The following is a 27,858-nucleotide window of genomic DNA, read 5'->3' as shown; positions in this document are numbered from 1 at the left end:
AGTAAAATCTTCTTAGTGTTAAAAGAAAACCACAATGATACAACACAAAATTTAATCAAACTATTTTTTAAAAATCCAATGAATAAAGGACGCACGGTAGTTACCAAGAAAGGAGTATCATGGGTATTGCCTTCTACTCCATAAATCTGACTCAAGAATTTTAGAAGATCCCCAATAAAAATGACAAGAATATCCATATATCAAATCCTTGTCTAGATCATAAGTGGGCAACCCCCTATATGGGACAAACTCCTTTCAATCCTTGCTAATACAGTAAATGAAAAGGAGTGGTGGAGACTTTAGTCCAAAATATCTAAAGCTGGGGTGTCAACCTCAATTTCATTGAGGGAAAATTTGTTCCAAGGCACCAGAATACAAACTTTAGTTCCTAACACCATGGGAAATTTGTCTTTTCCCATGGTCTTAGGTGATCCCTGTGAAACGATCATTTGATCCCCAAAGGGATCCCGATCCCCAGGTTGAGAACCACTCAAGATTTAAGGCTTAAGTAGTGACACTGGATGATGACAGCAGCTAAGTGTGGATGAGGGAAAGGAAATTGTGAGAGAGATGCGGAGGAAAGTGCTTTAGTATAGTTCTCTTTTAAGGACAGTAGCAATAGTGACTATAAGGAACTAAGGGGAAGGAGAGCACTGGGCACCAGTCAATAGCAATAACACTTATATACAGGTACAGAAGCAAAATCGCGCTGGCCCCACAAACACTTATGAGCCGCCGCGGCGAGCGCAATTTAGCATTCCAGCTAGTAGCCCACCACAGTCTACAGCCCTCTCTAAGTGGTTTACAGAGAGTAAGCATATTGCCCCCAACAATTTGGGTCTTCATTTTACCCACCTCTGAAGGAGGGAGGGCTGAGTCAACCTTGAGCCTGGTGGGATTTGAACTGCCAAATTGCAGGCCGCCAGCAGGCAGCCGAAACATTGCTAACCACTGCACGCTAACCATTAGGCCACCAAGACTCTATGAATAGATGGCCAGGGAAAGGAGGTAAATCATAGAAAAGAATGACCAACCAAGTAAGATGATGGTTTACAGAGAAGGAAGATCAGGGAGAGGGGCTGAGGTGTTCAGATATATTGGACTGAATTGAACTGCAGTAAATTGGTGCACTAACCATGAAGAGAAAAACAAACCAGCAGAGGGACAAAGCAAAGTCTGCGGAGAGGGGCGGCATACAAATCTAAATAATAAATAAATAAATAAATAATAAAGAGCACCTAGACTTATATAACTTTACAGCCCTCTCTAAGCAGTTTACAGAGTCAGCATATTGCCCCCAACAATCTGGGTCCTCATTTTATCCACCACGGAAGGATGGAAGGCTGAGTCAACATTGAGCCAGTGGTGAGATTTGAACTGGTGAACTACAGCCAGAAGTCAGCAGAAGCAGCTTGCAGTACTGCACCACCGCACCACCAAGGCTCATACCAGCCCTGCTTTACACAACCATAAGAACCCCCTCTAGATTTTTCTCAAATGAAACATGGAACAACCAAAATGCTACAAGTTTCACTTCAGGTGGATTGAAGAAGAACCAGTCAAGCTTCAGAGCTATAAACATTTATGCTTAAAACATGACACATATTCCAAGTTGTGTGCACAACCCTAGTATTTATTATTTTTATATATATATATATATATTATTGGTTTTTGCACACGCATAATGCAATACAAACCTGCTAAGGCACCAGGCCCGGATGGTTTTACAGGAGAATATTATAAGACTTACATGGATGAATTACTACCGCATTTGGAGAAATTGTTTAATAATGTTTTTCAAACCTTTGATATCCCATAGTCATGGAAGACCTCGGAGATCATAACTATTCCAAAGCCAGGTCGTGATCTGAAGGATCCAGGTTCCTATCGTCCCATCAGCTTACTTAATCAGGATTATAAAATATTCAGGAAAATTTTGGCAAATAGGATAGAGAATATTTTACCAAAGATAATTGGAGAAGATCAATATGGATTCGTTAGAGGAAGAAAGATTTATGTACCTAGTACTGTATATATTATTAATAAATTATCTTTTAATGCCTCCCAGCACTTGATTGCAACATGCACCAAAGTAATATTAAAAGCAAAACAGAGATGGACCTTCCCAAAACAATTTACAAGATACTGTTAATACAGAGGACATCAAACTCAGCAACTTTAAGACTTGTGGACTTCAACTCCCAGGATTCTCAGCTATGCTTCACAGAAATCATCTGGTGCTTGATAACTTTGTGGCACCAACTGAGATCTGAGATTCTGGGGTGGAGTGGGGTTGTTTTTTGTTGTTGTTGGCCTTCTTCCTAACACATTTTATCTATGATCTCCAACATGTAAGGTTAGGCATTAGTAGGCTCCCTGCATGCCCGACTTCATGACTTATTCAAGATGGTTTTAATTATAGATGCTATAATTAAAAGGAAAGCCAAAAGGTTGCAAAGACGAACAGCAGCCTGCAGGGTTCATTTTTACATCTCAGAAGATCTACGGTTCCTCCACCCAGAAAAGCCATGCAAAATAAAGCAGAGCAAAACAAGGGTAATTGGAAGCATCTTGAAAGATGGGGATCAACTTCAGAGCCATGTTGCAGGATCCAACCTAGACTGGTCACCAGAACCAAAGATTTTGTTATGGCCTGTCGGCCGTTGGCCCCTCCAGCAGCTGAATTGGAGGAGGAGGAGGAATGGAGGATCAGGGTTAGCATTTATTTATTTATTATTATTAGTTATTAATTGTATTTGGAGTCTTTGGAGAAGGGCGGCATACAAATCTAATAAATTATTATTATTATTATTATTATTATTATTATTATTATTATTATTATTATTTAGATTTGTATGCCGCCCCTATCCACAGACGCAGGGCGGCTCACAGCAATAATAAAACAATGTAAGACAAATCTAAGAATTAAAAAGTCAGTAAAAAAAAACCTTATTAAAAAGCAAAAACATACATACAAACATACCAGACATAAACTGTGTAGGCCCGGGGGGAGAGTGTCTCAATTCCCCCATGCCTGGCGACAGAGATGGGTTTTAAGGAGTTTATGAAAGACAAGGAGGGTGGGAGCAATTCTAATCTCCGGGGGGAGTTGGTTCCAGAGGGTCAGAGCCACCACAGAGAAGGCTCTTCCCCTGGGTCCCATCAGACTCTGTGGGACCTAACCGGTCGCTGGGATTCGTGTGGCAGAAGGCGGTCTTGGAGGTATTCTGGTCCAATGCCATGAAGGACTTTATAAATGATAACCAACACTTTGAATTGTGACCATAAACTGATCGGCAACCAATGCAGACTGCGGAGGATTGGTGTGACATGGGCATATCTGGGAAAGCCCATGAGTGCTCTCGCAGCTGCATTTTGCACGATCTGAAGTTTCCGAACACTCTTCAGAGGTAGCCCCATGTAGAGAACATTACAGTAGTCGAGCCTTGAGGTGATGAGGGCATGAGTGACTGTGAGCAGTGACTCCCGGTCCAAATAGAGCCACAACTGGTGCACCAGGCGAACCTGGGCAAACGCCCCCTCGTCACAGCTGATAGATGGTTTTCTAATGTTAGCTGTGGATCGAGGAGGACGCCCAAGTTGCGAACCCTCTCTGAGGGAGGCAATAATACCCCCCCCCGGGGTGAACGACAGACAGATAGGATTGTCCCTGGGAGGCAAAACCCACAGCCACTCCATCTTATCAGGGTTGAGTTTGAGTCTGTTGACACCCATCCAGGCCCCAACAGCCTCCAGGCACCGGCACATCACTTCCACTGCTTCGTTGACTGGACATGGGGTGGACATGTAAAGCTGGGTATCATCGGCGTACTGATAATACCTCACCAGATGATGATGATGATGATGATGATGATGATGATGATAATAATAATAATAATAATAATAATAATAATAATAATAATTTGTATGACACCCCTCTCTGAGGACTCGGGATGGCTCACAACATTACAAAAAACAGTATACAATATCAATATCTAAAATCCAATTAATATAACTAACTACTGTAAAAACCCTGGAACATTAAAAATCATTCACTCACATTCAAACAACAAGCATACATCACACTCGTCGGGCAGAACTAGGATCTAATGACCCCAAGACTGGTGGCATAAATAGGTTTTCAGATTCTTGCAGAAGGTGAGGATGGTGGGGACAGTGCAAATATCCAGAGGGAGCTGATTCCAGAGGGCTGGAGCCCCCACAGAGAAGGCTCTTCCCCTAGGCCCTGCCAAGCAACACTGTCTAGTTTATGGGACCTGGAGAAGGCCAACTCTGTGGGATCTGACCGATTGCTGGGACTCCTGCAACAGGAAGCGGTCCCGCAGGTAATCTGGTCCGATGTCATGTAGGGCTTTATAGGTCAGGTGGCAACATGAAAGCTCTGAGGGGGAAAAGGGAATGGAGCTGTCAGAAAGAGAGAGAGGCGGAGCCTGGGCTGTCTGACAGCCCTCAGATGGAGAGTCAACGGCCCCCAGAGCTGATGAGGAAGAGGATGAACACATGGACCCAGTGCCTGATGTTCAGAAGGCAGAAGATAATAAAGCAGTGGAAATCTTTGGGCCCATCCTTGGGATGGAAGCAGTAATGGGCTGCTGCATGGACGGTCCGGTGCGCAGTCCCGGTTGGAAAAATGGAGATGCGCATGCATCTCCATGTTCCCGACAAATGCACATGCATGCCCATGCGAGATTCAGCTTCTGGGCATGCACAGGAAGTGAAATCTCAAGCGAGGCTGCTTGTACACATGAGATTTCACAGATTTTCAGTAGTTTGACAAGCAAATCGTCAAAAATGGGCAAAATCTCATGTGCACGAACATCCTCACATGAGATTTTACTTTCTGCACATGCGCAGAAGCCAAATATCATGCTGGCATTCGCCCACGCACCCGCCGGATGTGTGCACACCCGCACCCACCACCGGGAGCGCCGGATGTGTGCACACCCGCACCCACCACCGGGAGCGCCGGCGACAGGCAGCCCTTCACTAGACGGAAGAGCAAAGCCCCACCTGGCTCTGGGGATAAAAGGTAGGTGGTGGAGATGAATACATGTGGCAGACAACTATTCATCGTCCAGCTGGCCCGACTTGTTAGCCTGCGGTGAGAGAGAAACTTTTTGCCAGAACTCCTAATTAAAGGAATCTTTGTGTTAACTTCGGAGGGCTTGTCGTGTTTGGAGAGCTGGGTCAGAACAGATTTAGTCTTCAAAAGCTGCCCTGAATCCTACGGGATTGGGCGGCATAGAAGTTGAATTAATTAATTAATTAATTAATTAATTAATTAATTAATTAATTAATTAATTAATTAAGTCAAATGAATAAAATAAAATAAAATAAAATAAAATAAAATAAAATAAAATAAAATAAAATAAAATAAAATAAAATAAAATAAAATAAAATAAACAAATAAATACTTTTGGACTCGTGCTGAAGCCCATCCCCAGGGAACTTCTCTCTTGCAGATTCTATTGAGAAAAGTGGTCCCTGAGGATGGGCTCCAGCACGAGTCCAAAAGCTCAGAAGACTTAACTTCTGGTCCTGATGATCGACCCAGACTGGATCCTACGACATTATCATGGGACACATGTATTTGCCTTCATTTGTCAGAACCATGCGTCCAGGCTGGGGTTCCAACGTGCCGCCCCTACCGATGCTGATGTGCGCACAGCTCCAGGTGACCTGCGAGCATACATGTGTGTCGGAGCAAAATTTGGCTTCTGCGCATGCGCAGAAAGCAAATCTTGTGAGAAGGTCCACGGGTGTGCCCACTAGTCACTCAGAGCTGCATGCATATCAGCATCCGTAGCGGTGGTAAGTTGGAACCCCTGTCCCGTTGGAGCAAGATTTGGCTTCTGTGCATTTGCCAGAAACAAATCTTGCAAGAAGATGCATGGGCATGCGAGAGTGCGGTGATTACTTTTGGCTCCATGCATGCACAGAAGCAAAAACTGTGGAAATCTCACACGCACGTACGTCCTCTCGTGAGATTTTGCTTCCTGCACATGTGCAGAAGCCAAATCTTGCTCCGATGTCCGCACCTGCCCACCAGTTACCTGGAGTTGTGCACGCAGCTCCATTTCTACTACCAGTGTGCCGTTTCCCACCACCACCACCAATTCTGCATGTTTCTGGCAAATAGATGTTTGTTGATTGGGCATGCCTACGGTGGCTGCTATTTTATGAATAGCACACCATTCCTACAGTATACAGATACAAAATACCTGCATTATTTTATGAGTGTGTCCTGGAGTGTACTCAACTTTAAATTTGCCCATTTTCAAAATGTGGAGCTTCTTACACTACATGCGTTCGTTTTATTTATGCGACTTAGAGGCCACCCAACCCCAAATGACTCTCTACAGACTCTCTCCACTCACTTTCATTTCTGTTTTTCTCTCTCTTTCTTCTTCCTCTCCCTTTTTCTTTCTCTCCCTTCTCTCTCTCATTTGACTTTGAGTTTAATTGGATTTGTGTGCCACCCCTCTCCAAGGACTCGGGGCGGCTCACAGCACATAAAAGAGATAGTGATAAACAATCCAATTAATATACATAAAAAACAATCCTTAAAATTCTGATGTTAAAAAAACTTCCATAACAATTCATTCTACAATCATACTAGAAACATTCAACATTCACTCAATTCATTGGTCAGGGGGAGAGAGATCTAGTAACCCCAGGCCTGGCAGCAAAGATTAGTTTTTAAACTCTTTTGGAAGGCAAGGAGGGTGGGGGCAGTACGAATTTCCAGGGGAGCTGATTCCAGAGGCTCTTCCCCTAGGTCCTGCCAGCAGACATTGCTTGGTCAATGGGACCCTAAGAAGACCAACTCTGTGGGACCTCACCGGTCGTTGGGATTCATGCGGCAGAAGGCGGTCTCGTAGGTAGTCTGGGCCTATGCCATTTGTTTCCCTCTCCTCCCTCTCTCTCTCTCTCTCTCTCTACTAAATTTCTACTAAATTTGCACTTCTTTTCTACTAGTTTTTCTCATCATTCCTTTCACCCATTTCCTCCCATGTTGACTGTATGACTGTAACTTGTTGCTTATATCCTAAGATTTTTATTAATATTGCTTCTTCATTGCTTATTTGACCCCTATGACAATCATTAAGTGTTGTACCATATGATTCTTGACAAATGTATATTTTATTTTATGTACGCTGAGAGCATATGCACCAAGACAAATTCCTTGTGTGTCCAATCACACTTGGCCAATAAAATTCTATTCTATTCTATTCTATTCTATTTTCTCTATCAATCTTTCTCTCATTTCTCTCTCCCTTCTCTCTCAGAAGGGGGGAAAAAGTGCGGACATCACTCAGGTCCCTTTAGCCCGGGGATGGTGGGGAGGGGCTCCCTGCGCCTCTTCTTTCCAGGGCAGCGCCCCCGCCAAAAAGAAACAGTGAAGGGAGGATCGGCAGGGGTGGCCGTGGTCCAGAGAGCTGGAGCAGCTGGGTGGTTTGGAGCTCTGACCCATGGGGGTTTCTCCCCACCTGACAGCTTGGTTGCCGTTTGCAGCTGTCGGGCGGGAGGAAATGGCGTTCTGGGAGGAGGAGGAGGCAAAAGCGGAGTAAGATGGAGGGGGTGGCGAGGGCTTCTGCTGCTCCTGGTCGGGGTTTTTTTCCCCTCATTAATTAACAGAACCCCTGGCTGACCCTTGCGGAACCCTTGAGTTGAAAAACACTGCTCTACACCTTACTTTTTAAAAGCAACAAGCAACGAAAGGTACAGGTTATAAAACTCCAGAAGAAAATCCATGCATTGCAAAATATCTTACAGGTCTCAACACTTACCCTCCTCCAAGGTCTGGGAGAACAGCCAACTTTTCCTGAACATCATCAGGATGGGAGGTGCATGGATCTTCAGGGGGGATGCTATTCCAGGGGCTGGCAATATAAAAGTAACAGCCTCCACTGAGCTGTGTCCTGAATCTTTAAGCCTGACTGAGCAGCTTCTCTATCTAACTCTGCTTATTGTCCAGTCACTCACCTGCTGCGCCACTATTGACCAAATATTTATTTTTTTAAAAAACTACAGGCGAACAATCCCATATTGAAAAAATGTCTAAAGTCCAGCAATGCAATAGTCAGCTATCTCCTTCCTTTATAGAGTGTAAGGATGAATACCTGAACCACAAGGTTTTTAATTATTTTGTTGCTTACAGATGTATAGTGTGTGTGTGTGTGTGTGTGTGTGTGTGTGTACACACCTCCCTTTGAGCTCTTTTTGCATGGTAAACAATAAGCAAATGGCAGTTTAAATTAATAGCAATGCAATCCTATGGTCTTCTACTCCTAATTAAGTCCCCATGTGGATTACAGTAACCTTTAATGATGCTTATTGTAAGTGTGCACAAGATAGCTGGCCAAAGAAATCCATTTTAAAAGATTAATGGCAGAATACAAAGCAATTGATAGTGCCTAGTATTGCCGGTAACCATTCAGCTTTTCCAGATATTCACACTTCCCCTCCTAAAAATAATTTACTGCTGCCTTCGGAAATATATTTCAAGCCAGGAAAATGATCTGCCATGCTCACTTCTTTGCTGTGAGCACTTAAAAAACATTTAACCCATCCATTTAACTTACTTGGGTGGCAGAGTTCTTTAACATGCAAAAGTGAATGCATTTTAGTGAAACTGGGCCTTGACTGTGGAACTACACTTGGGTTAATGACTATCCCCTTTGGACAACACTTTACAATGGAAATGTCTGGTCCTTCAAACCAAGTATACCACCAAAGCCTGTGACCACATATAAAGACTTTATTTTTTTTAAGGGTCTTTCAAACGGAACTTATGGAAGATTTCAAACTCAGCTGAAATTGCTACAGGCATTATATATGAGGTTGGCATTTTTTAAAAAAGGTAACAGAATGTTTATTAATTTGGAATTATAACAACCATGATATTTGCATAGGGAACTGATATTCAGTTATTACTCAAGGACCACACATACAGTGGTACCTCTACTTACAAACTTAATTCGTTCCGTGACCAGGTTCTTAAGTAGAAAAGTTTGTAAGAGGAAGCAATTTTTCCCATAGGAATCAATATAAAAGCAAATAATGTGTGTGATTGGAGAAACCACATGGAGGGTAGAGGCCCTGTTTCTTCCCAGGGGATTCCTAGAGAGGTCCCACAAAGTCTTCTCCCTGCCTTTTCTGGCCCTGTTTCCTCCCAAGAGATTCCTACAGAGGCTCCACGGAGGCTTCTCCCTGCCTTTTCCGGTTACAATTTCAGAGGCTCAGGTTTGTAAGTGGAAAATGGTTCTTGAGAAGAGGCAAAAAAATCTTGAACACCCAGTTCTTATCTAGAAAAGTTCTTAAGTAGAGACGTTCTTAGGTAGAGGTACCACTGTATTAAATATTTTCAGATGAAGCAGAAGGAAAACGAAAGAGAGAGAGAGAGAGAGTATGAATGAGTGAGAGAGTGAATGAATGGCTTAATTTAATCAGTTTGACCTAGGTTTCAGGTTCCAGCTAGAAAATGGAAGTTTGTGAGTCCTAATCCCCCTGTAGTCATGAAAGCTGACCGGATAATTTTGGGCCAGTCACTCTCTCTCAGCCCAAATTATTGGTGGTGAAAATAGGAAGAGAAGGAATATTAGCTATGTTCACCATCTTGAAGGTATAAGTGAAGTTAGCAATAGCAGTAGCATTTAGACTTATATACCACTTCACAGTGCTTTACAGCTCCCTCTAAGCGGCTTACAGAGTCAGCATGTTTTGCCCCCAACAATCTGGGTCCTCATTTTACCCACTTCGGAAGGATGGAAGGCTGAGTCAACCTTGAGCCGGTAGTGAGATTCGATCTGCCAAACTGCTGGCAGCTGGTGATCAGCAGAAATAGCTTGCAGTACTGCACCCTAACCACTGCACTACACGTGGCTCTAAGTATCTCTTGAATGTCTTGCCTTCCTGGCTACCAGAAGTGGGTTCCTACCCATACGGCCCAGTGCGCCACTCCGGAAGTGGCCCACCAATGATGCAATTTTTTCTGCGATGGCTCCGGTGCTGTCTTTGCCGTCCATGCACACCGCCATCTTTTTTTCCTAATTTTTGGTGATTTGTTTTGGCTCTCTAAGCATGCACGGAAGTAAAATGTGTTAGTACATGGTACTCACCAGTAATTGGGGTTGCCATGTATGTAAACTACCAATTGTAGTTTGTACCTTTATAGATGCAATATACCTTTAAGGACTTTGGCTGGTTCACCATAAGAGGGCGCCAGCAATCTCTCCCTATGATGATGCTGGATAGCTCATTCATTCTTTGCCTTTACCTTGTGGGGGGAGTATATTCTGCTTCGTGCTGCTATGTGCGATTTGTTATTTATTTCTGCTTTGTGCTTGAAAATATATGTGTGTGTGTAAATAATACTTGTTTAGCATACTAAGTCTGTGTCGTTACTGGCTGTATCACACATCCACACTCTTACCTTAAACTCTGCTCTGTGTATGTCGAAGGTCTCGCAGCCTAGCTGCACCGAGACATACTAACAAAATCATCCCTCTGCACTGTTGTGGTTAGCTCTGGCCCTGCTCCTGCCCCAAGGACTGTGGATGTGGGGGAGACATCCACATGCTGCAGGCCTGTTTTGCCCCCGGTGGAATCTGCTGATGAAGGCTCCTCTGACCAAGAAAACATGAGTGACAGGGAGGAAGAGAGTGTGGCAGACAGCTCAGAAGGAGATCAATTATCTAGCTCCTCCTTGGATTCAGAACAAGAGTTAATGATACAGCCACGCATGCAGAGAGCGATGCATAGGCAGCAACAACTGAGAGATTATTATCAAAGAAAATGAGGCCACCTGTGGTTGGGTGGGGCTGTGGTAATTAGTGAGGCTGCTATAAATAGCAGCCTGTGGGTTTGGCCATTGTGGAGGATTATCTGATCGTTGTGTTTCTTGACTGATTTACTGACTTTGACTTTTTGTGTACTGATTTTCCCCCACTTTGAAACTAAACCAGGGCAAAGTGTGTTTCACTTTGTGAAAGAAGAAGGACTGTGAATTGCCTCACAGCTGCAAGCTAAGTATCACAGAACTGATAAGGGACTTGTACAAATTACCAGTTTGTTTGGAGACGAGTGCTCTTTGCTATACCAAAAGAGGGCTTAGTTTATTTGAATTTTTGGTATAAAGAACATTGTTTTGAATTTTCAAACGTGTGTGTGTGTGTGAAATTTGTACCTGTGAATTTTTGGGAGGATTCTACCAGAGAGCTCGACAGAACATGCACATGCGCGGAAGCAAAATTCTGCAAGGGGATGTGCAAAATGTCACGATGCGCACCGGTAGGAAAAGGTAAGAGAAACCCATCCCTGCTGGTTACCAATTATCAAATACCCAGTAGGTGGAATTGCATCTTGCACTGACCCTTAAGTCATTATTAAGAACACAATGGTAGTTTCATACAAAACTCAAATTAAAACAAGCATGACACATTAATTAACCCAGTACTTGTAGTTCTGTGCTTCCTCTGGTAATCAGAAGTGACTAGTCCTTAAACATGATGCTGGGCAACGGAGGATGCGAAAGGAGGAAATGGAATTTTTTGCTACACTGATTGAGAAGTACAATCAATCTTCTCAATGCCCTTCCTAACCCTTGAAAATCATAGTTCATTATAAGTAATAGTGTAATCAACCAGATTCTGATTACAAGTTAGAAAAATCTGACAGTGGGATCAGTCAAGATGTTGGCCACAACTAGGCAATCAAAACTGCTGGGTGTTTTTTAATGTCTCTTATGATCATATAAAAGAAGGTGGGGCCTTGATGATGGGATTAGAGGCAACATCTTAACAAAACACTCCATCCCCCATTGCAGATGTCCCCAAAAGCCCCAGCACATGTAAGTGTGTTACAAAAGCCACAACTCCAGCAAGTAATTCTCCAATATATGAATGGTTGAGAAGGAAAAGAGTAGCGCTACAGGTTCACAGTTTTAAATTTTAGTCAAAGGATGTTTAAAGAGATTAACAAAGTTAGGCAAAAAGGGAAAGACAATTTGGGGGAAGAGGTAACTTTAGAAGCATGCTATTGGTGATGGAGTAGCGTGAAAGTCTCTCTCATAGGCATCACCTTGCTTTTTCCCTTCTTTTTGGAATAATATAATATCTCACTATAATTTAATTGCATGAATATTTTCTGAAGAAAATGTAGACCTCATCCAGAGAGCTCAGCTAAAGCCATTTAATTGCTGCCATTACAGAAAATTAAAAGACAAGTCTAGCCAAACGTAGGGGTCCCATTAGATTACTAAAATATTTGTCTTTCTCATCCTGAAAAATAAACTAATAAGTTGTTTGAAAAAACAGAAGAGGCTTGATAGAGAAAATGATTGATGCCAATGAGATGTGGTGACTAAAAGTTGGACAAAGATCTAAACGAGTCAAGGTTTTCCTCCAACATGGAAATCTTGGAAATTTTCATCTTGGAAATTCCATCAGGAAAAAATTATCCTGTAATCTGCAACTCTTACACTGCAAAAACATATGGACCACTCAACTTGATCAGGGTAAAACAATAGACATAATTTACATAAACTTTCATAAAGCCTTTGATTCAGTAGTACACGACAAACTATTTCTGAAACTAAAATCCTATGGCATCTCTGGACTCCTACATGATTGGATAACCAGGTTCCTGTCTAACAGACAACAAGTGGTCAAAATAGGAAGTGCCATATCAAGTCCTATTCCTGTCAACAGTGGTGTCCTTCAAGTCAGTGTTCTAGGACCAACACTCTTCATACTCTACATGCATGATCTTTGTGACCATATTATAGGCAACTGCATTCTCTTTGCTGATGATGTTAAACTACAGTACTGTATTTAACACCACCAACAATGCTGCTACCCTTCAAAAAGACCTTGATCATGTTGTGTGCTCGTGTGTTGTTGTGGTTGAAGCTAAAATAGTCATTGACAAGAAGGACGTTGTAGCATATGATTTTATGGGCTATGCTTAGATCATGCTTAAGGCAACGTAGTTCTAAGCTTTCTAAACCTAGGATTGTAAGTCTAGTTTGGTAGGGTATCCGGTTGCGAGTGGAGGAGTGAAGGGCTCTTCTGATAAAGTATCTCTGGACATTTTCTAGAGTGTTTATGTCCAAAATGTGGTGTGGGTTCCAGACAGATGAACTATATTCAAGAATTGGTCTGGTGAAAGTTTTGTATGCTGTGGTTAGTAGTGTGAGATTGCCAGAGCAGAAGCTACGTAGGATTAAGTTAACAACTCTTGAAGCTTTTTTTTCTTTTTCTAAAAATCCTTTGCCATTTATGAACAAATTAAAAAACACAGATCACAGCAAAGAATGCTGTAATGGATGATCTGATTTTTACCTATCCTTAAAAGAATTGTCCATTTATTCCTATTTCAAATTTCTGTTTTTTTAACCAATCATAAACTCTTAGACACAGGCCTAAAGTAAATGTAAAAAATCTTTTAATATCAAAATCCTTTTTTGGACTAAGATGATTTATTATTAGCCACACATGCTGCAGTGTCAAACTTGTCTTTGTGATCTTTTTGATTTCCACCTGAGAAGAAAAAAAGCACAAAGAGGAATCAGCAGATGGCAGCACCTGGCTGATTTAGGAAGCTAAGAAATGTCAGCCTCTGTTAATACTTGGGTGAAAGACTCCAGGGGATACCACAGCTGTAGACCTGACTAGGAAGTCTAAAAACACCTGCAAGGCAATGACAAGCTACTCCGGCACAGTTTCTAAAAATGTAAATAATTCTGATCTTAAGGAAGAACCTTAGTTTTTAAAACCCTAACCCTTGAAAACGTCCAAAGATATTTCACCAGAAGAGCCCTTCACTCCTCCACTCGAAACAGAATACCCTACGAAAATAGACTAACAATCCTGAGTCTAGAAAGCTTAGAACTACGGCGCCTAAAACACGATTTAAGGATTGCCCACAAGATCATATGCTGCAACGTCCTACCGGTCAATGACTACTTCAGCTTCAACCGCAACAACACAAGAGCACGCAACAGATTCAAACTTAATATTAACCGCTCCAAACTTGACTGTAAAAAATATGACTTTAACAATCGAGTTGTTGAAGCGTGGAGCTCATTACCAGACTCAATAGTGTCAACCCCTAACCCCCAACATTTCTCCCTTAGACTATCCACGATTGACCTCTCCAGGTTCCTAAGAGGTCAGTAAGGGGCTTACATAAGTGCACTAGTGTGCCTTTCGTCCCCTGTCCAATTGTCTTTCCTTTATCTTATATATCATATATCTTTTCTTCCTTTCGTATATCTTCTCCTCTATTTTTACATATTATCTTTATCTATCTATTATCTATGTCTATTCTCTTCCATATGTATTGTGTATTGGACAAATGAATAAATAAATAAATAAATAAAAATAAACAGATGAACAGATTTTGACATGAGAACGTCAGCAACACATCTTTCATTACTTTATGGATTATGGTCCCCTAAGCAGGGGTGGGCAGCAGGCAGGATGGGGTGGAACGCAGTTCTACTGGCGGAAATGAAGATGATGTGTACAGCTCCAGCTGATCAGCAGCTGTCGCTTCCTGGATTACTGGTTTCGACTCAGTTCTCTTTTTTTTCCCCTGCTGCTGCTGCTGTACGCACCTCACTTTTTTCCTCTTTCCTCCTTCCTGGCCTCAGATGAGCTTCCCTGTCTCCTGCCTGGCTCCTCTCCAGCCTCAGGTGGCCACCTTACGAGGCCAGGAAGGAGGAAAGAGGAAAAAAGCAGGAAACGGCAAGCAAATTGTCACCCCATCAAGCGACACTGGTGAGGTTGTAAATTGAGGACTTAACAGTTCACTTGATCGATGATGATCGTTCAAGCCACTCCCACCTGGTCACATCGCCAGCAAGCCACTCCTACCCAGGCACATAGCCACCAAGCCACACCCACAAAACAAGCCACACCCACAGTGTGGCAGTAAAAATTTTGGTTGCCTATTACTACACTTGAGCATGCTCTTCCATACACTCCATTTCATGGTGATTCTGTTCTTTTTGCTAATGAGAATAGAATGGAATGGAATGGAATGGAATAGAATAGAATAGAATTTTTATTGGCTAAGTGTGATTGGACACACAAGGAATTTGTCTTGGTGCATATGCTCTCAGTGCACATAAAAGAAAAGATACATTTGTCAAGACTCATGAGGTACAACAACACAATGATTGTCATAGGGGTCAAATAAGCAATGAAGAAACAATCAATATTAATAAAATCTTAGGATACAAGCAACAATCCCAGCCGCACAAATCCCAGCGACCCACAGAGTTGGCCTTCTAGGTTTATGGTTTAGGTTTATTGGATTTATATGCCGCCCCTCTCCGCAAACTCGGGGCGGCTCACAACAATAATTAAAAAAAAAAAAAAAACAGTACAGTACACAATACCAAATCCAATGCCCTCCGTGTCCCGTCGACTAAACAATGTCATTTGGCGGGACCCAGGAGAAGAGCCTTCTCTGTGACGGCCCCGACCCTCTGGAACCAGCTCCCCCCAGATATCAGAGTTGCCCCCACCCTCCTTGCCTTTCGCAAGCTCCTTAAAACCCACCTCTGTCGTCAGGCATGGGGGAATTGAAACTTTTTCCCTTCCCCCTAGGCTTATAGAATTTATATATGGTATGCTTGTTTGTATGATTGGTCTTTTAAATTGGGGTTTTTTAGATTGCTTTTTAACATTGGATTTGTTACATTGTTTTCTTTATTGTTGTTAGCCGCCACGAGTCTTTGGAGAGGGGCGGCGTACAAATCTAATAAATAAATAAATGAATGAATGAATGAATGAATGAATGAATGAATGAATGAATAAATTAAAATAAAATAAAATAAAATAAAATAAAATAAAATAAAATAAAATAAAATAAAATAAAATAAAATAAAATAAAATAAAATAAAATAAAATAAAATAAAATAAAATAAAATAAAATAAAATAAAATAAAATAAAATAAAATAAAATAAAATAAAATAAAATAAAATAAAATAAAATAAAATAAAATAAAATAAAATAAAATAAAATAAAATAAAATAAAATAAAATAAAATAAAGTTACAGTCATAATGAGGGTAAGAAAGGCCTGTGGAGGTTCTGAGATGCCAACACTCTGTAATTCCCTTCATAGAGAGGTCCACAGGTGCTTTCCACCATCTTAAAAAAAGCTGGATTTTAAACAACCGAATTGAGAATCTGTGTACCTGTTCCATTCCACTCCACTCCACTTGTTATATTCTGACTTGTTTTGATTTTGTTACACATCTTGATATATACCAAGGTACAGGGGCAGATTGCTTTGTACCAACCGGTGCATTGTACCAACCACTCAGGCAGTAGCCAAGCAGGGCTCCCAGGCTTGGTCCATTCCTCCTATGTTCAGAGAGAAAGAGGAGGAGGACAGGAATCCTACGACCCAGCCAGATCCGCATGCCTTTCAGATTTTGCCCTCCTTCTTTCCTCACCACTCCAGAACACTCGATGTATTCAAGAAGATATTGGACTGCCATCTGAATGGGGTAGTGTAGGATTCCTGCTCGAGCAGGGGGTTGGACTCTAATAATAAATAAATGAATATTTTTTTTAAAAAAAAGTTCCAGAGATCGTGATTTCTATCATTTCTTCTATGACTACACCTGGAACTCGCATTTTTAGGACAATACACAAACACACGCACACATACAAAACCCAGGTATATGCTCAAGCACATAAATTTTGCTTACACCATTGTTTGGAATTTCCAATACCATAATAACTGAAGATTGTTTAATAAAAATTATATCCGTCAGACAAATAAATTACTTTGATTATTTTTCCATAGCACTCAAGTCATGTCTCAAAGAAGCTTGTATGGATATAAAACAGACACATCTAGGTCTGGTATTCTTCAGAAATGTGAGGCAGGCTGGGAGGAATGGAATTTAAAATCCAATAATTCTGGAGCACATCAGTTAGAAGAAATTAATTTGCCACCTAAATTTAAATTCTAGTTGTTGTCATTGAATTTCTGTTTCGTTCAAGTAAAAATGGTCCTTCAAAACCAAGTTGAGACACCTATATTTAACCACCCCTTCTTCCTTTTCAAGAAGAATTGTGCCAACTCCCTCCCAAACATGGATGAAGGTGGTGCCGTGGATATTGCCTACCAGGACTTCAGCAAAGCCTTTGATACGGTTCCACATAAAGAGCTGATAGATAAATTAGTGAAGATTGGACTTAATCCCTGGATAGTTCAATGGATTTGCAGCTGGCTGAAGCATAGACATCAAAGAGTTATTGTTAATGGCAAGTATTCTGAGCAGAGACAGGTTACAAGCGGTGTGCCACAAGGGTCTGTTCTGGGTCCTATTCTTTTTAATGTTTGTGAGTGACATAGGGGAAGGTTTGGTAGGGACGGTTTGCCTATTTGCCGATGACTGTGCAATAGGATTGATATTCCTGGAGGCGTCTGTAATATGGTAAATGATTTAGCTTTACTAGATAAATGGTCAAAGCAATGGAAACTGCAGTTTAATGTTTCCAAATATAAAATAATGCACTTGGGGAAAAGGAATCCTCAATCTGAGTATTGTATTGGCAGTTCTGTGTTAGCAAATACTTCAGAAGAAAAGGATTTAGGGGTAGTGATTTCTGACAGTCTCAAAATGGGTGAACAGTGCAGTCAGGCGGTAGGGAAAGCAAGTAGGATGCTTGGCTGCATAGCTAGAGGTATAACAAGCAGGAAGAGGGAGATTATGATCCCGCTATATAGAATGCTGGTGAGACCACATTTGGAATACTGTGTTCAGTTCTGGAGACCTCACCTACAGAAAGATATTGACAAAATTGAACTGGTCCAAAGTCGGGCTACAAGAATGGTGGAAGGTCTTAAGCATAAAATGTATCAGGAAAGACTTAATGAACTCAATCTGTATAGTCTGGAGGACAGAAGGAAAAGGGGGGACATGATCGAAACATTTAAATATATTAAAGGGTTAAATAAGGTCCAGGAGGGAAGTGTTTTTAATAGGAAAGTGAACACAAGAACAAGGGGACACAATCTGAAGTTAGTTGGGGGAAAGATCAAAAGCAACATGAGAAAATATTATTTTACTGAAAGAGTAGTAGATCCTTGGAACAAACTTCCAGCAGACGTGGTAGATAAATCCACAGTAACTGAATTTAAACATGCCTGGGATAAACATATATCCATCCTAAGATAAAATACAGAAAATAGTATAAGGGCAGACTAGATGGACTATGAGGTCTTTTTCTGCCGTCAGACTTCTATGTTTCTATGTTTCTATCTTTTATAAACAAATCGCCCCTGTAGATTTTGTGTTCACACTCATTATTTTTCCCTTTGCACAAGGAAACACTTCATGAGGGTCAGATGACAACTTCAAACACATTAAACAAGCCACACAGCAACTTATAAGCAAACCACATACCGGTAACTTATTTTCAGATGCTTCAAATGTCACCATCTTTGTTTGCAGACTTGCCATTTTTCAAACATTTCTCACCACATTTTTTACTTCCTTTCTATCCCTGTTTTCCTCTTGGACTCTAACTTGCTATTCTTGGGTATCTCGGTATTGGTTTAAAAGGTTTTGCAAGTGTTCCTAATTATGTCCCTGCTGTCAATACACTGCAAATCATAATCTTAACACATGCCAGACAGGCTAAACCTTAGCCAGTGCCATTATCAGTCATGCTCATGCTATTGTCAGGAATAAAAAATAAAGAGCATCAGTTAGGTTACAGCATATAAGATTTAGTCAAGCCTATGCAGAAGAATCTGGTCAACTAAAATTCAGTACTAAATTGGCTCCAAGATAAGGGTCAACAGAATTTAGGAGAGGTTGGACTTAGAGTGCTGGTAAGAATGCAATGACTCTTAGCTGATGACGCATTTAACTCTGCCCCCACTTCTCCTACAGACAGCTATTCTGTGCAAACTAGGATTTCTAAATCTAGAGATCATTTTGTAAGCCAATATTCTGTTGCTTTGGAAATAAATATAGCAGATTTACTAAAGAACAAATCCTGCTGAATATTATAAATCTTAATTCAGTGTAAACCTGCACAGGATTCCACAGGAAAATTGCAGCAAAAGCAGTTTAATAATCTGATGATCCTTTAAAATCAAACAAATGTATTTACAAAGCATGTGTTTTCAGGATTATTATCCATTTTACCAGCTGCACAAGATGAGAGTAATATATTACATGGCTCTGAGAAAGAAAAATAGGAATATTGATACTTATCAATTGATAGTAACATTTGATAAAACAATCATTGGCTGCAATTCAACCACAATTACTTTATGTAAAAATCTCTAAAAAAAAAAATCTCTTTAACCTTTAAAATTGTTGTATCAGCTCCAAATTTCATTTGTCTTTTATTCCTTACTGTTTTCCACAACCAGGGGTTATACTTCTCCATTAAGCTGCATATTTGATAAAGCACATGGAAGCACATGGAAATGTAAGTTGAGTGAACCATGAAAGAACAATAGGCGTGTTTTACTGAGAGGTTGTGCTACTCCAAGGGCTCCCGATATAAGTTTCAAAGAAAAGTTTCCATATAAGGATAATTATCGAGACTGTGGTGTTACACTAGTATCAGTGATGGTCTGCTCCTCTTCGGCGCTACTGGTGTGCTGTCCAAGGCTGTCATGCGCGCACATCTGGTGGGCATGCACACGCCCATTGGTGCAAGATTTTGCTTCTGCACAAGCACAGCAAGTGAAATATTGCATGAGGATGCATGCACGCAAGAGATTTCAGACAATATTTCTGCTTCCGTGCATGCGCAGAAGCAAAAAATGGCAAAAATAACCGAAATCTTGCTCATGCGAGCGTCCTCACACAAGATTTCACTTGCTGTGCATGCACAGAAGCCAAATTCCATGCAGGGGTGTGTGTCCATATGTGTGCGCATCACAAAAATCACTACTGGGATTGTGATCCCGACCGTTCTGGTAAGGACCAATTACTAACTTGTACCCGTTTTAAAGGCTGTCTTTATCAGACTCTTCCGTTTCACATTAGAAGGGGTCAGGGGTGGGTTTCACCTACCTTTACCACCAGTTTGCATTGTGACGTTTTGCACATGTGCGCATGCTCTGTACACGCGCATGGCCCCTCATCATGCAATTTTTGTTTCCGTGAATGCTCAGTAATTGGAATCGGCACAAAACTGAGGAACTGATCAGCTGTGCTTCGGGTGAAGAAATAAAGGTCAGTATTAACCTGGGGGCAAGCTAGAGGGCTCTTTTTCAAACAGTGAAAGTGGAAGGAGAAGCGATTAGTGATGAGCGAACCCAACGGTGTTCGGATTTGGCAAGTTCTGCCGAATTTGACGCAAAATTCGGCCGAACCCGAACTCAAACCCGAACGGGGAATCCTTCCCATGAAGAGATTCTGGGGCGGAGCTTTGATGTCACCGGAAGGTTGCTAAGGACGCCAAGGTGATCACTTCCTGGATTCCATGGAATCCAGGAAGTGATCTCCTTGGCATCCTTAGCAACCTGCCGGTGACATCAAAGCTCCGCCCCCGGATTCTCTTCGTGGGAGGGATTCCCCAGCTCCTTCAAAGGGAGACCTTCATGTAAAAATAAACATTGTTATTTTTACGAAAAAGGACACTGCAGTGGTGCTGCAAGCAAAGGGCAGTCCTTTCACATAAAAATAAACAACCCGAATTGTGCGGGTTAAGTTCGCCCATCACTAGAAGCGATCCAAATGGGGGAGGTGTCACATTTTTTTTAAAGATGCTTAGGCAGGAAACCCTACACTACTTCAGACATGGTTATCCAATATCTTCTTTAAAACTTCCAGCGATCAATTGTTCTAAGTGTCAAGAAATTTCTAAGTTGTTTTTTTCCGTGTTTAGCTTCTCTCCTTGTTAAGCTTCTTGCTTCTTGTTCTACCCTTAGGTGCTTTGGAGAATAGGGTGATTCCTTCTTCTTTGTGGCAACTCCTGAGATATTGGAACCCTGCTATCATGTCTCCCCTGGTCCTTCTTTTTATTAAACTAGACATACCCAGTTCCTGCAACTGTTCTTCATATGTTTTAGCCTCCAGTCCCCAAATCATCTTTGTAGTTCTTCTCTGCACTCTTTCTAGAGTCTCAACATCCTTTTTGCATCGTGGTGACCAAAACTGAATGCAGTATTCCAAGTGTGGCCTTACCAAGGCCTTATAAAGTGGTATTAACACTTCACGTGATCTTAATTCTATCCCTCTGTTAATGCAGCCTAGATCTGCGTTGGCTTTTTTGGCAACTGCTGCACAATATTTAGGACAGTTGCTATGTCCCTGGGGCCATGTGATCACCTTTCATGGCCTTCTGACAAGCAAAGTCAACGGAGAAGCCAAATTCACTTAACAAGCAAGTGACGTAACTTTCCAGCTGCAGCAATTCATTTAACAAGTGTGGCAAGACAGATTGTAAAATAGGAAAAATGCACATAACAACTCTCACGTAACAATAGAAGTTTAGGGCTCAGTTGTGGTCATAGGTCAGAGACTATCTGTATTCTGTAATATATAAATTATATATTACAATCAATTCTGAGAGCTTATTTGTTTTCATGATAAAAGTACCAAGGTAGAAATCAGATGACTGTGAATTCTAGTTTTCGGAAACTTCAGATCGTGCAGAATGCTGCCGCGAGAGCCATCGTGGGGCTTCCCAGATTCGCCCCCATTTCTACAACACTCCGTGGCCTGCACTGGTTGCCAATCAGTTTCCGGTCACAATTCAAAGTGTTGGTTATGACCTTTAAAGCCCTACATGGCACTGGACCAGAGTACCTCCGGAACCGCCTGCTACTGCACTAATCCCAGCGACCGATAAGGTTCCACAGAGTTGGCCTTCTCCGGGTCCCGTTGACTAAACAATGTCATTTGGCGGGCCCCAGGGGAAGAGCCTTCTCTGTGGCAGCCCCGGCCCTATGGAATCAACTCCCCCCGGAGATTCAAACTGCCCCCACCCTCCTTGTCTTTCATAAGCTACTCAAGACCCACCTATATCACCAGGCATGGGGGAACTGAGACACCTTCCCCAGGCTTTTATACTTTATGTTTGGTATGTATGTATTGTTTGGTTTTAAATGATAGGGTTTTATATGTCTTTTTCTCTTTTAATATTAGATTTGTTCCACTGTAATATTGTTTTTATTATTCTTGTGAGCCGCCCCGAGTCTTCGGAGAGGGGCGGCATACAAATCTAATAAATTATTATTATTATTATTATTATTATTATTATTATTATTATTATTCCTGCCTTCAGCATAAAAGCCGATTGGGTGCGTTTGAGCCAGTCACTCTCTCAACCCAGAACTTCAAATCTGATCAATGAGCCAGCAGATCAATTTAGTTGATCTGGGGGGGGGGGAGTGAATCCTGCATGTGTAGGAAAACTGCTAGGGAAAAAAAATCCATATGACTACAATTCAGTTTAACATCACTGTTTTTCTCCTTTCTCTTAGAGTTGCCTGAATCACAAGATGGGCAGCGAATAAATTTGATAAATAAATAATGAAAATTTCAAAGCAAGAGAAATATTATTTCTCACACTGTTAATAGCAAAAGAAGAAAGGTTTTTCCTCACAAAATCCAGGGTGCAATTTATTATTATGCATACAACGTAATAGAACGGATCATTGATATAGGATCCTCTACTTGCAACATAATACCCAATGCAACTAGACTTACAATCCTAGGCTTAGAAAATTTAGAACTACCTTACCTTAAACACGACCTAAGCATAGCCCATAAAATCATCTGCTACAACATCCTTCCTATCAACGATTACTTCAGCTCCAACCACAATAACATACAAGAACACAATAGATACAAACTTAAAGTAAACCTCTCTAAACTCGGCTGCAGGAAATACGACTTTAGTAATCAAGTAGTTGATGCATGGAACTCACTACCAGACTCTGTAGTATCATCACCTAACCCCCAAAACTTTACCCTTAGATTATCCACTGTTGACCTCTTCCGATTCCTAAGAGGTCAGTAAGGTGTGTGCCTAAATGCACCAGAGTGCCTTCCGTCCCCTCTCCTAATGTTTCTCTTTTACTAGTATCATGTATATAAATATTATTATATCTTTGTATACCACCAATACATACTTGACAAAGCAAATAAATAAATAAAAGAAATACATATATTAATTGGTGTGGGTTTATTTTTTTTAAAAAAAGATTCTAACTGCAAAAAAAAAATGAGACATTGCAAAGATTTCCAGTATATTTTCCTTTTTAGTTGTAAAGTTATAATTTTTTTTACTCTGAATGAGAGAGAGCACATCAATAAAAGAATGCCAACTTGATAGCCTTGGGACCTGAAGCAGAACTGCTTTGGCCATTTCTCACAACATGACCCTCTCCAGCTGTCAAGTTAGTTCACACCAAGGAAGCTGCACAGAGCCTGTCCAAGACATTTTTGAAATATGATGTCTAAGGTAAACCAGCAGCTCTGCTAGAGGAAACAATTGTTTGCACAAGACCCAGTGTGATAAATTTAAAGAATAAGCTGTTCTGGATCAAACTGTTTCTCAGCTGGGAAGTCACTGATCCCAAGGCAGAGGTTCTTTGTTCCGACGTCTCTCTTATATATAATACAGAGATGATAACCATGGTCTTTATTTGTGACTATCATCCCATCATCTCCAGCAAAAAATGCCATTGCTCTGCTGCTTGAAACAATAGGAGTCAGTGGGGGTCAAGGCTGGGAAGTGCTAAATGTCTAATATTAAAATTGCCCACTTAAGAATATACCTTTGACAGACTGGCACAGAATCATGCATAAAGTATGAAAGCTAAACTAGAAATGGAGGGGAATGTCTATTTCAATTTCTCATTCATTGTGACTCTGTCAAATTCGGTTTTTATTTTTCCATCCTTAAGTTTGAGTCACCCCATTTCTGTTTTAATTGGAGAATTTTGGAGAGGGGAGAGAAAAGCTCCCATTTGCATTTCCAAAATCATATCCCCTACTGTTGCAATTTTGCCTAATGCATAGTTTCTACAAATATGTATTTTAATTCCTATGAATGCATCTATTTTTAAACACTGTCATGTCTATACGTCTATATATTTCTGCAATACAAAGGGGGCATGTTTTTCTGATGACATTTAGAGATGTCATCTTTTAAAATGATAACAATTTTGAATGGTATATTTCTTCAAAAATGAAAAATAAAGCAACACATAGACAGATTTAACCACAGATGAACAACTGGGAAACTATTAAGGATTTAGGGGTAGTGATTTTGGTAAATGATTTAGCTTTACTAGATAAATGGTCAAAGCAATGGAAACTGCAGTTTAATGTTTCCAAAGTAGTGATTTCTGACAGTCTCAAAATGGGTGAGCAGTGTGGTCGGGCGGTAGGAAAAGCAAGTAGGATGCTTGGCTGCATAGCTAGAGGTATAACAAGCAGGAAGAGGGAGAGTGTGATCCACTTATATAGAGCGCTGGTGAGACCACATTTGGAGTACTGTGTTCAGTTCTGGAGACCTCACCTACAAAAAGATATTGACAAAATTGAACAGGTCCAAAGAGGGGCTACAAGAATGGTGGAAGGTCATAAGCATAAAACGTATCAGGAAAGACTTCACGAAGTCAATCTGTATAGTCTGGAGGACAGAAGGAAAAGGGGGGACATGATCGAAACATTTAAATATGTTAAAGGGTTAAATAAGGTTCAGGAGGGAAGTGTTTTTAATAGGAAAGTGAACACAAGAACAAGGGGACACAATCTGAAGTTAGTTGGGGGAAAGATCAAAGGCAACATGAGAAAATATTATTTTACTGAAAGAGTAGTAGATCCTTGGAACAAACTTCCAGCAGACGTGGTTGGTAAATCCACAGTAACTGAATTTAAACATGCCTGGGATAAACATATATCCATTGTAAGATAAAATACAGAAAATAGTATAAGGGCAGACTAGATGGACCATGAGGTCTTTTTCTGCCGTCAGTCTTCTATCTTAGAGTAAAATCCAAAGCAACTAGAGTATTCCTGGAACTAGTATTCAAAGAAATCAGACATCAACAGACACATAGTAATAAACTACATTTGTATACCAATTAAAAGAAATAATTAGAACACCTAGGAAGGAAACAGATTGCAATGCACACACACAGCAACCCACATTCAGGGATAAGCACCAGAGAAACAATCAGGCAGAAAATATTCAGAGTACCACCAAGAAAGAAACCATATCTCCACCAAAACTAACATGATAATCTACTGCATATAAAAAGGCAGAAAGCTACATACTCGTTCACCCTAGTGATATTATCCAGTTAGGTAATAAAACATCTACAAACAATCAAACTGAGAGCACTAACAATTCCAAAATTAAATAAGTTATAAGTTATTAAAAATGACTTATTTTCAGAACACATTTTTATCGATTAAAAAACCTTTAGAATTTTAAGAGGCCATATTAATCCCTAGGGCTTATGAAGCCCTCAAAGTCCCCTCTGTCTATAATAGCCAAGAAAATCATATTTCCTTCTCCAATATTATCCTTTCGAAGTAATCTTGTAAGATAGATTTGGCTCAGTGAAAGTCACCAAGTCTAAGTCACCTGGGAACTTCTGTAGCAGAAAATAGGACTAGAAGTAGTTACAAGATTGCAGACTTTTCTCACAATGATCAAAACGATGGCACACTGTCATTGCATAAGCTCTAACATTTGGAGGTGCACATGCAATATCTTAATATATGTACAGAAAAGGTGGAGCTGGTTTGCAATGATATACAACTACTGCTTTATTGGCCCCCTTGAAACCACACCTGAACACCTGTATGATTATTACTGGAAATTACACGTAATTGTTTCTTTAGAAGAATGAGAGATTAAGGTGGAAGGGTATGCATCAATGTCAAAAATAAATGTATTTTTTAGAAAGTTTGGTATTGAACTTCCGTTAACCTGGAAACATTGTAATGTAATCTGTCTCCGTCTCCATCTATTCATCCATGCATCCATCCATCCACTCCACTTCATAAGGCTCTAAAAACAAATCTCTGCCAGCAGGCTTGGGGCCGCTAAGCACTGCCTTCATGCTCTGGCTGATGGAATGAATGAATGATTTTTTTAAAAAAACACCCTATGTGCGGTTTACACTAGGTTTCTACTGTTTTTAGGTTTTATATTGGGTTTCTCAGATTCTGTATTGCATTGACTTTTTTATGTAGGCTGCCCTGAGTCCACAGGAGAAGGACGGCCTAGAAATCCAATTAAATAAATAAACAAAATAAAAATAAATTAACTCTTGCCACCTTGAGTTATTTATAAGGTGTGGTTTTTTTAAAAAAGGGAAGTTTGGAAATAGAGACCCATTTCTTCGTTCTTTTTTGCGCTGATGTTACCACCGGAAGTCATGAATGTACTTTATACAGCAATAGCATTTAGATTTATATACCACTTCATAGTGCTTTTACAGCCCTCTCTAAGCAGTTTACAGAATCAGCATATTGCCCCCAACAATCTGGGTCCACATTTCACCAACCTCGGAAGGATGGAATGCTGAGCCGGTGGGGAGATTTGAACTGCTGAACTACAGATAGCAGTTAGCTGAAATAGCCTGCAGTGTTGCACTCTAACCATTGCGCCACTCCAGCTCTATAGTATTAATCTAAAGTGACTTTGAACATTTTTGCTCAGTTTCACATGGTTCGTGCATCTCTTTACAATGATCCCTCGTTTTTCGCGGGGGATGCGTTCCAAGACCACCCTTGAAAAATGAATTTCCGTGAAGTAGAGGAAAGATTATTTTTTATGTATTTAATGAGCATTTTGTCTTTTAAAACTCACCCTTGGCATTAAACAGTCATTCTATAATATTTCTCAGCTGGAACTACATGTGATATTCTATCAGTTTCTTTAATAGAGTACAGTACTACTATAGAAGAATTTTATGAATTTTAATGGATTTAAAATTTTCAATGGATTTAACTGATTTAAGCCCACTTTGAAAACCCATGAAGTAGTGAATTCGCAAAAGATGAACTGCAAAGTAGTGAGGGATTACTGTATTTTTGTTTCTCCTGTCTTGCCTTTTTTCTTGGTTGTTTTTTAAAAGATATACTGTATTAAAATAGAACAAAATAATAAAAAGGGAAGAAAAGCTGAGGGAGGATGGCGTCATAAACTTTTTTTGGTAATGTTTTAATCCCAGGTTCTTACCCCATATGGAAGATAATCAGTGGATATTATTATTATTATTATTATTATTTATTAGATTTGTATGCCGCCCCTCTCCGCAGACTCGGGGCAGCTCACAACAACAACAAAACAATATATAACAAATCTAATAATTAAAAATCACTTTAAAACTCCTTATTAAAAAGAAAACATACACACAAACATACCATGCATAAACTGTATAGGCCCGGGGGAGATGTCTCAGGTCCCCCATGCCTGGCGGCAGAGGTGGGTTTTAAGGATTTACAAAAGATAGGGAAGGTGCGGGCAATTCTAATCTCCGGGGGGAGTTGGTTCCAGAGGGTCGGGGCCGCCACAGAGAAGGCTCTACCCCTGGGTCCCGCCAGACGACATTGTTTAGTCAACGGGACCCGGAGAAGGCCAACTCTGTGGGACCTAACCGGTTGCTGGGATTCGTGCGGCAGAAGGCGTTCTCTGAGATATTCTGGCCCGATGCCATGAAGGGCTAGTTGCAACATACTTGTAAAAAACAAACTGCAACGGTTTCATGATTAGTGCCCTCTTTGGATCTATTCAAACAGCAAATATATAACACTTCTGATGTTTTTTGCAAGTTTTAGGATCCATCTATTCGAAATACTGTAGGGAT

The 27,858-nt window shown here is 40.7% G+C and overlaps 1 protein-coding gene across 2 annotated transcripts in view; it reads right to left on the bottom strand.

Annotated features, from left to right (window-relative positions):
* Positions 1-27,858, bottom strand: part of SLC35F4 (solute carrier family 35 member F4) — a 221,290-nt gene that overhangs the window by 115,801 nt on the left and 77,631 nt on the right. Inside the window, exon 2 of one of the 2 annotated variants that reach the window (XM_070749836.1) lies at positions 7,812-7,904. The exons of the other annotated variant lie outside the window; for it this stretch is intronic. Within the exon in view, the coding sequence (XP_070605937.1) occupies positions 7,812-7,904 (93 nt within the window). The remainder of the gene's footprint in view (positions 1-7,811; positions 7,905-27,858) is intronic. 2 annotated transcript variants of the gene reach the window in all.

This window comes from Erythrolamprus reginae, chromosome 1 (assembly GCF_031021105.1).
Source record: "Erythrolamprus reginae isolate rEryReg1 chromosome 1, rEryReg1.hap1, whole genome shotgun sequence".
Taxonomy (NCBI): domain Eukaryota; kingdom Metazoa; phylum Chordata; class Lepidosauria; order Squamata; family Dipsadidae; genus Erythrolamprus; species Erythrolamprus reginae.
The sequence above is the reverse complement of the archived record's forward strand: the minus strand, read 5'-3'. Positions and strand labels throughout refer to the sequence as shown.